This window comes from Spea bombifrons, chromosome 2, assembly GCF_027358695.1.
Source record: "Spea bombifrons isolate aSpeBom1 chromosome 2, aSpeBom1.2.pri, whole genome shotgun sequence".
NCBI classification, from domain to species: Eukaryota; Metazoa; Chordata; class Amphibia; order Anura; family Pelobatidae; genus Spea; species Spea bombifrons.
The window spans coordinates 95972629-95988986 of NC_071088.1; the positions used below are offsets into that span (position 1 = coordinate 95972629).

Here is a 16358-nt window from a genome sequence, read left to right on the forward strand (position 1 = left end):
TTGCAAGGGTATGCTACCTCAGCTTAGTCTGCTCAGTTGATTTAACCCTTAACTTGACTGACCACAGTAGTAAACAAATAATTTTGGGTCATTTAGACATCTTGAAAATATGATGCAATGAAAATACTGATGTTAAGAGTTGAATTTTCTGGAGTTGGCATATAGCTGTTAATGAGCCACTGCATGTTTAAACATCTATATAAGTATTGTTTGCCTGCCGTTTGCATTCATGAGCATGTAAAGCAAAAAAAATAACAGTGATACAGTGTATGACACACACTAACATGTGGTGAAATTAAGTAAATATATATATGTATTTAAAATTCCCAGCAAATAACCCACTATTTAGATTTAGAAATCTAAAAATTTGATTAATTGCAATCATATGAGAAAGGGTTAAACACAATTATTCATTCCTTCATGCGCTGTATAATAATGGAACAATAGAGATTGGTTTTGATATAATCCTTCTAACTAAAGGTCTTTGTGAAAGTGCAACTTTCTTCTTTACTATCCAAATTTGTAAAATATTTCTTAAATCACAATTCCTCATTTCCAAAACACAGACTGTATTTGGATTCTGTTAACATTTTCTGATAAAAACCCACACCGTGCTTTGCATTTTTATTCAGTTTTTATTATTTTGATGGGCTATACATTGATCACTAAGTGTAGAATTCACAGAAAAATTAAAGAACAGCAATATTGACATACGGGGATATGGGCCATCACTTTAATCTCTATTAATAAGTTAATTTGTTAAATATTGTTGATAAAGGCCTTACCGAAACTGAAATTATATAAAGACTCTGTTGATTGTCCTGTGGCTATCCATGTAGGACATGATATTGCAGAAAATTTTTGTATCATAAATTATGGTCCTGGTTTTTGAACACATCACTTTACAGATCCAGAATGCCATAATGTAATAGCTATAAAAGCTGCATCTATGGAGATGATTACAAAGTGCTGCGTGATATGTTCTTTGCCTGCATGGTTTAACTCATTTGAGGGCAATATAATCGTTGGTTATAGACCAGCTTGGCATACAGTAATTGCCTTCAGAGAACCAGGGTTGCCAGCCCTCCTGTAGAGTTTCTATGGAATGCTGGAGATCACTAAAAAAATTCACTGCTATTTAAGTCAATTGAATCCACTTTAACCATGCAGACATTCTAAAGTGGCTTCATTTGCATGTTAGGCTATAAATTTAACAGTGCAAGGCCTGTAATTTGTATTATAGTTTGCTTTTTTAAAAAATAAGGATAATTTTGTATTACATGGTCTTGGAATAGTTGGTGCTCTGTAGATGTTCATTTTTAATCCAACAAATTAATAATGTTTTAATCTGTTTAAAAACATGGTGTACATAAACTGTATGGACAAAAGTATTGGGACAACTGACCATTAAACCAACAGGGACTTTGATGACATTGCATTCTAAATACATAGACATTAATATGTAGTTGCCCCCCTTTGCAGCTCTAACAGCTTCCACTCTTCGGAAAGGGCTTTCCACAAGATATTGGAGTGTTTCCGTGGGAATTTTAGAGTGGCCCGAACAGAGCGCTGATGTTGGACAAGAAGACCTGGCTCGCAATCTCCCTTCCAGTTCATCCCGACGGTGTCCGATGAGGTTGAGGTCAGCGCTCTGTTCGGGCCACTCAAGTTCTTCCACACCAAACTTATCCAACCATGTCTTCATTGACCTTGCATTGTGCACCACTATATGGACAAAAGTATTGGGACACAACTCTTATTTATTGAAATCAGAGTTTAAGCTAGGCCCCTTACTTTCAGTGAAGGAAAATCTTAATGCGTCAGCATACAAAGACAATTTACACAATGCTATGCTTCCAACTTTGTGAGAACAGTTTGGAGATGACCCTTTTCTATTCCAGCATGACTGTGCCCAGGTACACGAAGCAAGGTTCAATTGCAACAAATATGTACAGATCCGAACACAAAAGTATACTGTAGAACACATAACCAACGAAGAATTCTGAGGGAACCAAAGCCCCCTAGAATGGAACATTTGGCCGCTATGAATCTGTTATTTTTATAGTGGTGCTTTGGTATAAAGCTTCTTCTGCTGCCATTCAGACAACAGCCTGTCGCTTTTACACCCAGCATCCTCAGCCAGTCACATGATGTTTAGTCAGTAATAGAGTGCTTAATATGGACTGTATCTTAATACATTTTTTTCATAACTCACTTGATAGAGGTGTGTAAAAAATAAACATAAAATAAGAAAAGTTTACTTTTAACTCAAGCACATTTCCTGCTCAGCTTGTAAGCACTAAATGCTACAGGCAGTGTCACTGAGCCATTCATTTCTTGAGAAGGGAAAGTCAAATAAGGTCTTCACTTAATATGTTTAATATGTTAATATGTTTGGAATTGATTGATCACACCATACAACGTATTGATTAAAGTTCAAAGTGCTAACATTGTGACTATTTCTTATTGCAATTTACACCAGCTTAGAGAACTTTAATTAAACTAGCCGTGAGCAATTTAAAGCACATCCACCCTCCAAGGCCTTTTTTTCTACCAAAAAAATATTTCTTTTCCTAAATGTCACGAGTCTGTAATGCCACTCTGGGTTCCTCTGTAGCTTTGCAAATTTCCCTGCTCATTAAATGAAACCAAGTAACAGATTTTCAGGGTCTAATAAAATAAAAATTCATGCTGAATCCGTAAAACAAACTGAAAGTAATACTGTGACTTACAGCAGTGATTTCATTTAATCATTTTCAATAAAAAATAATCACCTACTTGGCCTTAAATTATTTTACTGACATTATAGTAAATCCTGCCTTTTGCTTTTCTTCATAAAACAGAGTTGACTTTTGTTTATGCAGAGAATGTAAACTTGTAAACTGCACCCTCGAAGGACTTTCAGGTTTTCCCCTTGCACTTCTATCCAATAAAGCCTACGATCGCTAAAGTGAAATATGGGTGCAGATGTTTAAACTTATTGTCAGTAGTCATGGAAAATTAATGAGGCAGCTGTCAGACTATTAACGTATGAATCTTAAGCAGCTTTAAGCTTGGTTCTCAGTGAATATTAAACTGTATCTGTAACTATATTTCTATCATAGCTAAATTTACACCTCGCACTATCCTCTGGGGATTGGAGAATGCAAAGCTATACATGCAACCAAATACTGTTTGGGTCTCTGTGCACCTCGATAGGGGGCATGCCTAGGGTATGAAAGACGGAGCTCTCCCTCTTATTATTTATGGCTTTCTATAGCTCCGTCAAATTCTGCATCTCTGTACAGGATATAACAATAGGTATATAACATAACAAGATGACATGCAGAAGCAACAGGTGAGAGGGTCCCAGCTCAAAAGAGCTTACCATCTAGTGGTTGCCATGCATATAGGGGGGGGGGCAGTCACGCATAGGTGCAGGATTAGCCCCATACAGTCTTTACTGGGTGGGAAGTGGGCAGGAAACTGGCATGGCCAAACACCTCTCTTCTGCCTGGTGAACGAAGCAGCTTACCCAGTGTTCAGGGGGAAGCAAGGTTTCACCCACAGGCTCTGGGTCAAATATGGAGAGTTCTCTGGTATGATATGGAAAAGGAGAAAATACATCTGGCTTGGTTGAGGGGAGTATCCTCACTAGTCTCACCAGGTTATCACCCTGTCCCCTGCTGGGTTGTCAGGCAAGTGCATCTGGGAGAAGAAGAAGCCACAACAGTGTTTGACACAATAAAATTGTGCATACAGTAAGTATAGACCCTTTGTCTATGTCGCTTAAGAGAAGTAAAAGGGGGTCCTAAACTTTTCCCTGGTTTGGAGATAACTTTGGACATTTGCATCTGTAATGAAAACCTATGATGACACTAAACTAAATGTCACAGTGTAATCTCATTCTGAATCCAGAACTGTGTTATCTCATTCTTCTGTGAAAATACATAGGAATGCTATTCAAGTAATTGGCATAGAGTTTAAATATTAGATCATACTAGAAGGGCATCCTTGCAACACATAGACCTGGGTTATTTAATGGGAAATCTGCTCTTAATACATTAAGCAGCAGGTTAGCCCTTTGTACATCTCTGTGTAGTTTAATGAGCTTTCCTTGCTAGCAATCACACTTATGAAAGTTATTTGGCAGAAAATCAGTACCAAGGTTTGGCAGGGCCACTTTTTCTGATTTTATATGTGTGTGCACATTGGAAATGACCTTGTCTAGAACACAAGGAAACTATATTTGATAAATGCAGAGCTAGATAGTAATGTTTAGTTTAGTTCAGTTAGATCAAGACAAAAGTAAGTTTTCAAATTTTTTACTTTTTTTTTAACGTATACCTTAATCCTTACAGGGTAACAGACTACCTTTTTTTCCTACATGTATTATATTTATATTGTTAGAAGGGTACCTAGCAATGTGTGATTAGTATGATCTTGTTACTTAAAGCAAAAAGGCAAGAACACGTACATAAAGAGGGCTGTGCACAGAAGATGTCTTCGCAAAGAGAGCTTTTGCAAAGAAGAGTGGGCAAATATTGCCATGTCAAGATGTGCCATGCTAACAGACTCTTACCCCAAAAGACCGATTGCTGTAATAAAATCAAAAGGTGAAAAAAGTTCTGACATGATTTATCTTTGTCTCATCACAAGAATATTGCATTTTAACAGGGGTGTGTAGACTTTTTATATCCACTGTGTGTATATATATATATATATATATATAAATATATATATATATATATATATATACACAAAACACACACAGTGCACTAGAAAGTAATTGGCTGCTCAATAGGATTACTGCATTCCCCTAATATATATATGGTGCTGTTTTATTCAGCCATAGACAGCCAGAGCACCTGGGATTAAAAACCTACAAACAGCATCATCCCCGTGAAACATATCCAAGAGGAACAGAAAGGGCCACAAAGCCAGAGGGACTATCATGAAAAGCCACTTTTTATACAACAAAACTCCATGAACAGCTACTGCATGACTTCATATAACCAAGTACATACATGACATCCATGCACACACACACATAGATATTCATGTCCACACCCAGACATACATGTCCACACCCAGACATACATGTCCACACCCAGACATACATGTCCACACAGACATACATGTACACCCACAGACAGACATACATTCAGAATAGGACAACCATGAGCATCCATATAGAGATATCCCCACATATATTCACACACACAGCAGTATACACACTGACAGTTCCTACCTGCAGAGCATCTCTTCCTGTTAATGGCTGGGGATCCTTGCCTTTTCCTTACATGCAGAACCATGAAGCCTCCATTTTAACTTCTTCCATTTGACTGCAGCATGTGACTGGTGAAGGAGCTTGTTACTGGTAGATCTGTCACAGGATCACATGACAGGAAGTTGGAAACTGACTCTGCCATCTCTGATGCCTGTAATGGAGTCTGTGTGTTGGCAAATACCCCTGCTGGAAGAGGAGCCCCATACAGCAAGTGAGTCTCCATCTACACCCTCACCTCACCCACCCAAGTACTGGACAGATGCTTCAACTACACTGCAGCAGGTGGGGCCCCAACCGCCAGGGCTCCGGAGCAACTGCCCCATTTGCCCCATTGTTAGGCTCAGTGCAAGGGAGCTTGAATATGTGTGTATGAGTAAGTGTATTTTGCTAAAGTGTATGTAGGTTTATATAAATATATCTATAAATAATTATATATATATATATACACACACACACACACACTAAACCGTTTACACAGTTTACTTAGCTGTTAGAACATTTTCTAGTTGTTTGCAAGGGTTCTCTAACGATCAGCCTTTTTAACTTGGATTAAACAAGTCATCGGAACACAGGAGTGATGGGAGTGATAAATGGCCTCTCTACGCCTATGACGATATTTCATTACAAATCCGCTGTTTCCAGCTACAATAGTCATTTACAACATTAACAGCGTCTGCGCTGTATTTCTGATCCATTTCATGTTATTTTAATGGACAAAATTTGCTTTTCTTTTAAAAACAGGAACATTCCTGTGATCCCAAACTTGCATGATCCATGCTTTATTGCTTAATACTTATATATATAAGGGTAAATAGAATAAACAAACACAGGGTACTCGTTTCAATGTCTTCCTTTAATTGCATTTAATGATCACTTTTTGTATTATGAAAGCAGCAACTTAATAGTTTTTATTAAATGATAGAGAAGAAGCACAATTTTTTCTTGCATTTTTCTTGCCTTGATCCTTAATGTGTGCCTGTGATTGGCTGAGATTCATTATTTTGTGACCTAGTAGAGGCCTTGACAATGTCATAATACACACAGGTACACATATTCTATGCAGTCTGTGCATAAGATGACAGCTTTTTAGTGCACAGCACTAACCATGAAGCTGTTCCTAATCGGATTTATAATTTGGGCTCTTTTCATTGTTTCTGGGAGCTCTGAAGATGGAGGTGAGTTTATTACAGAGAATTTGGCATCAGAAGCTTTAAGGAAAATATAAGGCAGAGATTGTTACCATTAACATTGCAATTTATGGATGTTATAGTTTTATAGCTTATTCTATTATAATTAAATATTTAACCCCCCTTTCATCCTTTGTACTAATTTAAACAGGTTGTTGCCTAACTGTCAAATAGTTTTAAATCTCACATATTATATAAAATGTGAATCCTGGATTATTAATATTCTGTTAATACCAATAAATTCAATCTTAGTTTATTCTTTAAAAATATAAAGGAGTAAAATTTTTTGTGTGTTATTTTACTTTAAACCAAAATCTCCTGTTTCTCCTTTCCGTTTCAGTCTGTGGAAACAGACCCCTAGTGCAGGATTTCCGTGGCTCCCGCGTGGTTGGGGGAAAGGATGCGGAGCCCGGTAACTGGCCCTGGACAGTGAGTATCCAGGAGGAAATCGACAAAGAGTATTTTCATTTATGCGGAGGTGTCGTCCTGAATCCTTCGTGGGTTCTGACAGCTGCCCATTGTTTTAAGGATATCGGCAAGTAAGTAACTTAATTTTTTATGGCAGAAAATGCAGAATTAGAATGGTTTAGGAGACAGGGGCCAGTGCATATTACATTACAACTAACTGGAATCTTTTAATAGAAACATTTAACATAAATCCCATAATCAGAAACCTAGTCATCTATTCTTTAGGAGAAACCATGGATATGCTTATTTCCTGAATATATATGCAAAGTACACAACTATTTTGGGGGAAATTTAAACACCTGACTTTATGTGGGGACTCGTTCCTTGATGACATAACACAAAAACAAACACAGCATGTGTTCTGGTTAATATGGTATTTATTAATGCTTGAAAAAGTAAGATAACTCATAAAATGTACCTTGGTTTATTCAGTGAATATTTTTCCTGGAGACTTGTGTTTGGCACCAACCAACTATCACAGATGGGGACAAAGGTTCAGATCCGTACCATAACAGAAAAGATTCAGCATGAGAAATACGATCCTGAAACGGAGAGCAACGACATTGCTTTGCTTAAGCTGAACAAGCCCATTATATTTGACGACTACACTCAGCCAGCGTGTCTCCCTGCCAAACAGGCGATACTGAGTAAAATGGACGACTGCTACATCGCAGGCTGGGGTGTGATTGCAGAAGGATGTAAGCACAGCTTTATACATAGATTTTGTACATATCTATAGACTTTCTCCCTTTCCATGGATTTCGTGCCTTTCTGGACTTTGGGAGCAGATGGCCCCATTGTAAGTGTGGTGGGAGGCACATGGGGTGGTAGATGGCACGGAGTCCATTTGTAGGTTTCTATTTGTCCAAAGATTTCTGAGGCCAACTCTGCATTAAATAACTCTTTTTTCTCTTCAGCTACTGAAGCATCGGATATCCTCCAGGAAGCTCCTGTGAACCTGATTCCAGTGGAACGCTGCAACAGCCCAACCTGGTATAACGGAGCTTTGGGTAACTACAACCTCTGTGCTGGATATGAACAGGGAGGCATTGATAGCTGCCAGGTAAGCCAATTTCCCCCTGCATGTCCTTTTTACTCAATGATGATGCATTAATGTTTTCAACATCCTGGGCAGTACTTGTTTTCTAAAAATGTGCCGAGGAACAGCTGGTTGGTAATGATAATAAAGTCTTTATTAAGGAATGTTTTTTTCTTTGAATCACGCAGGGTGACAGTGGTGGACCTTTGATGTGCAAAAACCACAAAACTAAGTTTTATGCTGTGGTTGGCATAACCAGCTGGGGCTCCGGCTGTGGCCAGAAGCAAAACCCTGGAGTCTACACCTCGACCCAGTTCTACCTCGAGTGGATCTTTAAACACCTCAACAACGAGAAGAAACCTGCATCAAAATCTCTGAAGATGAAGGCCGCTAAAAAAATCTGGCCAAAATTAGCCGAAAAACTCGGCAAAGCTGCCAAGAAGACCAATTAATTTTAGGGTGCTCCAGAACTAGAAGAATCCATCAAATCTGGGCCATCTCCTCTACAAGAGAGAATAACATGTCAGCGATGAGTAGACTTGATTGTGTTAGCCGAAAAACTCGGCAAAGCTGGCAAGAAGACCTATTGATTTTAGGGTGCTCCAGAAATAGAAGACTCCATCAAATCTGGGCCATCTTCTTTATAATAGAGAATAACATGTCAGCGATGAGTAGACCTGATTGTGTTAGCCGAAAAACTCGGCAAAGCTGGCAAGAAGACCTATTGATTTTAGGGTGCTCCAGAAATAGAAGACTCCATCAAATCTGGGCCATCTTCTTTATAATAGAGAATAACATGTCAGCGATGAGTAGACCTGATTGTATAGATAAGTAAGCCAATAAATAGGAAAGCATAAAAAAGCCGTGTACGTGTGATTACTTTAGAATGCTGTGGATATAGTTTATTTTCTTGAATGTGTATTGCTTAGGACTGGCTAGTATGTATATAAATGTTACTGAATTATAGCCTACTTTTTCTTGCATAGCCACACCGAACGAATATTACCAAATTAACAGTGTATATATGTATGTATGTGTGTGTGTGTGTATATATATATATATATATATATATATATATATATACCATATTTCCCCATGTATAAGACGCACCTTTTTTAGAAAAATTTGGGGTCTAAAAATTGGGTGCGTCTTATACAGTGGTGGTTTTTTTTTTTAACTAGAAAGGGGACCTGCTGCTTACCTTGATCCGAACCCTTGCACAGGAACCTAGTGGAGTCACGTGAATGCACATCGCATCACATGACTCCGCTCAGTTCCTGTTCCTGCTTGAGCAAGGCAGGGGGGAAACAGCAGCCCCCACGGAAGTCAGCGAGCGGCAGCAGAAGATCTGCAGTTCAGGTAAGGTGGGAGAGTAAATGTATGGATGTATATATATATATATCTGTGTGTGTGGTAGCATGGATCCGTGTGTAGGGGACACAGGGAGAGGGAACAAGGAGGCTGAAAGTGATGTGCATGTACTGGTTGCCTGAGCATGATGAGCATTATTATTATTTTGCTCTGGATTAATGTGTTATTTATTTAAAACATTGATTTTAATTTTAGAAAGACAATTTTAAATAATTAAAAAGCTGTTCTGTTTATAAAAGCGAAAGAGTCTGTATCAGTTATAACAAAATCTGGGAAATCTCTGACTCTAGGGGAAAACACTTTTCTATTTGCTTTAACGTGGTATTCCTGCAAAAATCTAGTTAATCCTTTCACGCATAGAGCAGTGATGCAGATAAGGTTGATTGTCTAGATGAAGGACCGCTACACAGATAAGGTCCCTAACAGAAACACATCAACTTGCTATCAGTATGAAACGTATCATTTTTTTCACCAGAGAACTTAAGCCTTGTATCACACATAATCCTTTCCGGGCCAGATAATCAATACAACCTCTCTGTGCTGAATGGAATAAAATGAAATGGCAAACAAAACCCTGTGAATATGTTCAATAAATTGCTGTTGTACCGAAATAAGAACATCTACATGTCAACACACAAACAAAAAAAAGTTTGCCAAATTTTAGAATATTTATGTGCACAAATAAAAACATTCAATCTGTCAATTTTAGTCCTGTCATACCCCTTGAATGTATGTATTGTAAGAAGCGCTGTGTAATTTGTTGGTGCTATATGAATACAAATGTTGTTGTTTTCACAAACCTTGACATCTCATTATGTGTACTTGGGGTTGGTATACCACGCTAACAGCTGGATGCATTTGCAATTGAAACACCGCAAAAAAATGTAAAAGAACATATGGCTGGAGTATCTCTTTAAGAACCTTACTTTGTAGTTAAACCTACTGGGTTAGGAAGTCCTAAATATCATTATCAAGCTATAAACTTCTACTCGGAGTGGTAAACATTCATGGTTTCAGTATGCAACAAACAGACGAAATTGTCCTTTCATCTCAGACATTACAATATCATTCAATTTTTTTTTAACTACACATTTGTTATGGTAGAGATTAAAAAAAATAATTGTCTGGGGCACTATTATCGCTCATTCTACATTTATTCTTTTCGAAAGTTATATTGTCTTCCTTTTCAAGATAAGAATTCATGGGGAACAAATTTTAGTTGTTTTTCTTGTGTGCCAAAAGAAAATAACAAATGACCTAGGTCAAAATGTTTTATTTTGCTTTTGGCTGAATAAAACTTCATTTGTCACAGACAATTCTGCAAAAAAGAATTACATAATTATGAAGGCAAGGAGTGTATCACTGCAAATTGAAAGCCATCTACAATTAAATGATATTTGTATTAAAGTGTTTTATGCCTGTTATCTCTAAACAGTTGTTTTGATTCAGTATTGTAGTGCTTAGAATATTTACTGTTGCACAAAGCTGTGCCTATTATTTGTACCAACTTTACTGACAAGTAAAATTTTCTGTATACATTTTATTAAGTATGAAATTTTAGTTTTAAACGTTTAATTTTTTTTTTAATTAAAATTGATCCAAAAATTATTATAGACACACAAAGCAAAATATCTGGAAAGACCAGTCTAAATGTAAAAACTCTGCATATTTTTTAATATATATTTATAATTATTACATTATACATGTCATGAGGGGGTATTAAAGATCCTCTATTGCTAACAATGCATAAAATGTGTTTCAATGATAAAAGCAGAACTCCCTGTTTGCTACACTTGGAATGATAGTTAATCACAATGTCCTCTCTAATTTGCACGCAGTTTAAAACAATACTATAACTTTTCAACAGCTGGTGATAAATTGTTTTGAAGAGTGAATTAGTACTGCACAGGGAAAGTTGTTGATAAGTAGTTCATGGAGGTCAACTAATTTATTCAGTGAGCAGCTGACCTCTGTGACCTTCAATGAACCTGAAACACCAGCCTGTTAATGAACTTACAACATGTCTGTTAGTGCAGGAATTAGGTTAGCATTACTTCCTGTTTTTTTTTTTTTTTTTTTAATTTATTGAAGGGATGCCAAAGCCATTTTTTTATCATTTGAAATACTTTTCCGTGTCAAAGAAAGTTTAGGATTTGTTTCCTTACCTAAATTTTAATTGTAACATTTCACATTTTTTAACATTCACATGTATGCCTACACCTTGTATAGACGTGTATTTATTATGTGTTATTTATATAGTACCAATCATTTATGCAGCTTTTCTTACAGTACATACATTCAGAGGGCATGACAAAACTAGAATAAGACAAATCTATACATTAGGTGAAGAGGGCCCTGCTCACAAGCTTACTATCTATATCGGGGGATATAGTGCCATAGATGAGTTGTATTAGTGGCATAAAAGATAGTGGTGATAATGGAGGAACACAGCCTTAGACCACAGGAAGAATGTTGAAGTTGTACATGGGAGTATTTTAGAAAGCATAAATGTATGGGGGCAGTACCCTGGAAGGGTTTGCATGTTAGTATGTGGATATTCAATTTAATTCTTGAGGATATAGGGGTCAACGGAGGGTTTCATAAAGCAGGGAAGCAGAAAAAGAACATAATGTAAGGGAAATAACCCTAGCATTAGTATTTTGGATAGATTTCTGAGGAGAGAGCTGAGACAAAGGTGTACCGACTAGAAGAGTGTTGCAATAGTGAAGGAGTAAGATAATACGGGAATTACCTAGAGATTTTATGGCTTCTTGAGTATGGCAAAGGGGGATGCAATGCAGCAGTATCTGGCAAGGGATTCATTGTAAGGGATGAATGGCAGGGCTAAGTTAAAATGGGCTTGGCAGGCATGCTGTTAATGCGGATTGAGAGTTCCGGTTCTAGGGTGGAGATGGGGGAGGGAAGATAATGAGATTTTGTAAGGTTTCAGGTAGTGTTGTGATATTCAAGTAGAAATAGCAGACAAGTGGTTAGTAATACGGGACATACATGAATGAGAGAGATCCAGGAAAAACAGGTAGATTATTGGAATATAGATGATACAGGATGTAAAGATAGAAGAACAGAAGTCCAAAGACTGATCCACAGAAAGTGGAAGAGGTGAAGATGTCTTGTCAAAGAACATGACAGAGTAAAACAATTATAAAGATATGAAAAGATCAGTACCATGTATACCTATGGAAGAAATTGAGTGAAGAAGAAGTATCAGAAGGAGTAGACAGATCCAGGAGTATTAGCAGGGAGAAGTGACTTTTTGGAAAGAGCAAGTCATTGGATACCTCTGTCAGAGCTGTTTCAGTAGAGTGAGGTTTGAAATCAGACTCAAGAGGGTCAAGGAGGAAATTAGAGGGCAGGAAATTAGTTAAGTGATTGTACAAAAAAAAGAAGAAGAAAGACAGGGCAGTAGAAGCAGAAGAGTGATCTAAGGAAGAAAAGGGTATTGCTAGTCTGCTGTTACTGACAACATTAAAACACCGTCTCTTCTTTAATTTAGGGATTATGTTCACCCTGATCAGTAAGGCTCCCAGATTCTGCCAGTTGGGTGGTTCATTAGCCATATGGTGTAAAATCGCTATAGTGCCCTGTTTTGTGTCTTTGTCCCTGTAATGATCCTGCCTTTATAGTGCATAGTACATAGTCGCATTGCATGTAGCATATGTGCTCTGCTGGACTGTAATCACTGCCTTTAAGTTTTATTTTCAAATATATATATGTGTGGCAAACAGTGTAACATACAGAGAACTATAATATCACTCTAGTGGAACACACTATGCTTTTACAAAGATGTGACATGCATCATGAAGGATGACATGCTTCACTACATCTGATTTAGTATAGTAATTGTTTGAGGACACGCTACAAAAATGCTCTACATATATGTCAAGGTCAGCAAGAGGTTAGTGACAGGAACTATGTCAAGTTGAAATAACAGAAAAACTGCATTTTTAAACATCCTTTAAAATAGTATAAATGTATTTTTTGCCACTTAGCTTCTTCAGCAGCCTAAAATAATAAAAAAAAATATTTAGTACTGTTAAAAGCAAGTTAATAATAATTTAAGGTGTACCATGTAGAGCATTATGGATATGTATATACAGTATTTACTATTTAGACAAAAGTATTCGGACACCTGACCATTATACCATTATGACTTGTATGACATTGCATTCTAAATACATTGACATTGATATATAGTTGTTCATCCCTTCTTCTTGTAAGGCATTCCACAAGATTTTGCTTCTGAATGAAATGTTTGTCCATTTTTCCAGTAGAGCATTTGTGAGGTCAGGCATTGATGTTGGACGAGAGGGCCTGGCTCGCAATCTTCTTTCCAGTTCATTCCAAAGGTGTTTGATGGGATTGAGGTCAGAGCTCTGTGTGGGCAAGTTAAATTCTTCCACTCCGGCATATATACCGGCATATACCACCAATGCGCAATAAGCCCCTTCTTTTGATAATAGTCTACAGAGTGTCCAGAAAACTTACAAGAAATTGGGGAAAACAAGGGTTATAGTTATAATCTCTGGCTTATGTCTGGAGATGATTAATTATGTGGAGGTAGGAAAGTTATGGATGTGGAAGATGGTATTTTCACAGATTTTTTAAGGCACCTACAAACATAAATGTTTTTTGCCCCCACAAATATAAATATGTTTCTTACAGTAACAGTCTTTATTCCACAACACTTTTTTCTGGATACAAGATAAAGCTATGATTTATTTATTATATTTCAAGATACAGCTGCATATGACAAAGTGTTCTGCGTGATAAAAAAGTTCATACCACGAATTAGACACTGCAATCAACAACATATGTGCATATCAGCAGAAAGTGTTGGGATCTGGGATTACACAACGATACACAACTCTATTATTAGCAGGAATAGGAATGTCTCCTTAACGGATTCCTGCACCATACATTGTGGGTCTTCTCTTTTTTTACAAAGTGCAAGTGCAATATTTACCGTATTCAATACGAAGAATTAAAGTTAGTCTTCCTGTGCGATGACGAATATATCATTCAGATTTAAAAATTTGTATTTAAATATATTTGGCTGTTAAGTGTACTGTAATTTTATATAGAAACTGATTATGGCATGAATAATGCAACAATATCAAACATAATTAGAGTGATCTGAAACAGATAATAACACTCTAATTTTACTATAATTACCTTCTATGTCAATTTTTTGATAGAAGTGGGCAATATGAACTAAAATTAAATGTAATAGGTAATTGCACGAGTATACCTTATCTAAATTGCTGCTCTTGGACTTTGAACAAATGTTTGAAACATAACAGCAATGAGGAGTTTCAACATTTTGGAGTTCATGATTAATAAAGTAGTTCATAGTAAAAAATATTTTTTAGTAGAAAATAATTTATTTGATGTGTAAAATTTTGCCCATGTACAGCAACCACAAATAAACAAACAAGCAGACTTTTTTGAATATATGACATTTTATACACAATATTTAATTTATTTAAGGTTTAAGTGCACAATTAAAATTGAACAATCTTTTTAGTTTTTTTAAATTAATACTTCGTGCCAATTTAAATTAGCCACTCTTCAGAAGGTAAGCAGGATTAGCTATGTTTAAAAAATAAAGTGCTGACTGATGAGGTTTATAAAACATCAGTTTTCATAGTGAGAAACCAAACAATCCATTCAATTAACATCTAAGGTTACAATGCAGCTTTTCACAACAGAGAGCAAGTTGTGTTACCAATGTTGAAAAACAATAAAGTACTAATTGGTAAATATAGCCAGATTCAGTTTCTACAAGTCAGTGAGCTTTGCCGGCAGCTGTTGGCAAACCTTTACGAATTGTTACACGCTCTTGTCAGTACAAACATAGATTCCATTCTGTATGATATATTTCTATATTATAAAACAGTTTGGTAAACTCTGGATAAAGCCCTGCTTTTCCCAGTCATCCATTTATTTCTCCAGACAGAGGATAGGCTTATGACCATGATGACTCCCTGTCCATTTCCTGTCTACTCCCTGCCCACCCTTTAATGTCTGTATGGGGCAAATCTCACCCCTATATGGCGGGCTAAGCAATATATGGCCATATAATTTGAAGGAATCACCAATATTAATGCGGTGTTAATGGAGTGTTTTTTAATGGGTATTGAATTCTTCCTTTGTTTTATATATGTATTGGTCATTATTAGTCTAGCAACAACCCAGGAGTTTAAATTTTCTACTTTTTAGATTGGCCTTTCCTCTTTTTTGTATATTTTTTGTGCTGTGCATATTTGCAGGTTCTGACCAAACCTTAGAGTTGAGCAGCTCCTCCTGCCACACAAGTGCCTCACTAATGGTGCGTGAAAGTTTCTTTTGGATTAAAATGCAACGCAGTCCCACTGATTCAGTTCCCTGGTAAGCAAAATGTTGGTTTTGTGATCAACAAAATACATAAGGGTCTCAGTGCAAAATTAAGTAAAAGAAAGCCTAATGTTATTTTTAGGAACTGCAGAAATAAAATACTCTTTTTATATTTTACCATTTTTAAAAAAAAAAAAAAATGTGATAAGGCTATTGTGTGATCCATTTGAGATAAAAACAACTTTTTTTTAATCCCCTCTCTCCCTTTCTCCATCTGGCAGGAATCACCAAAGCAGCTGTTCACTGCCCAGGAGGCAGCACTTGTCCCCTGTTCCCCTAGCAAAGTCAACTCCTAGTTTCTTCCTACAGTCTGCCTGAATTGAACTAAGATGTTACAGCCTGTGCATATATAAATAATACAGAAGTACACCATACTGTATGATCAAAAGTATATGGACACTCCTTATTATTGAGGTTAGGTGTTTCAGCCACACACAATGTTAACAGGTGCATAAAATCAAGCACATACGCATGTCATCTCCAAAAACAAACATTGGCAGTAGAATGGGTCATACTGAAGAGCTTTTAACCCCTTAACGACAATCCACGTACATGTACGGGGTTGCCGTGCAACGCGATAACGACAATGCCCGTACATGTACGTGGTAAC

At 36.9% G+C, this 16358-nt stretch overlaps 1 protein-coding gene across 1 annotated transcript; it reads left to right on the forward strand.

Moving 5' to 3' along the window:
- The first annotated feature begins 6317 nt into the window (after positions 1-6317).
- LOC128475071 (acrosin-like) lies at positions 6318-8514 on the forward strand. The gene is made up of 5 exons (XM_053457537.1): positions 6318-6444; positions 6797-6995; positions 7357-7622; positions 7842-7987; positions 8152-8514. Exons 1-5 carry the CDS (start codon positions 6375-6377, stop codon positions 8413-8415), a joined length of 945 nt encoding a protein of 314 aa, XP_053313512.1. The 5' UTR covers positions 6318-6374; the 3' UTR covers positions 8416-8514.
- The last annotated feature ends 7844 nt before the right edge of the window (positions 8515-16358 follow it).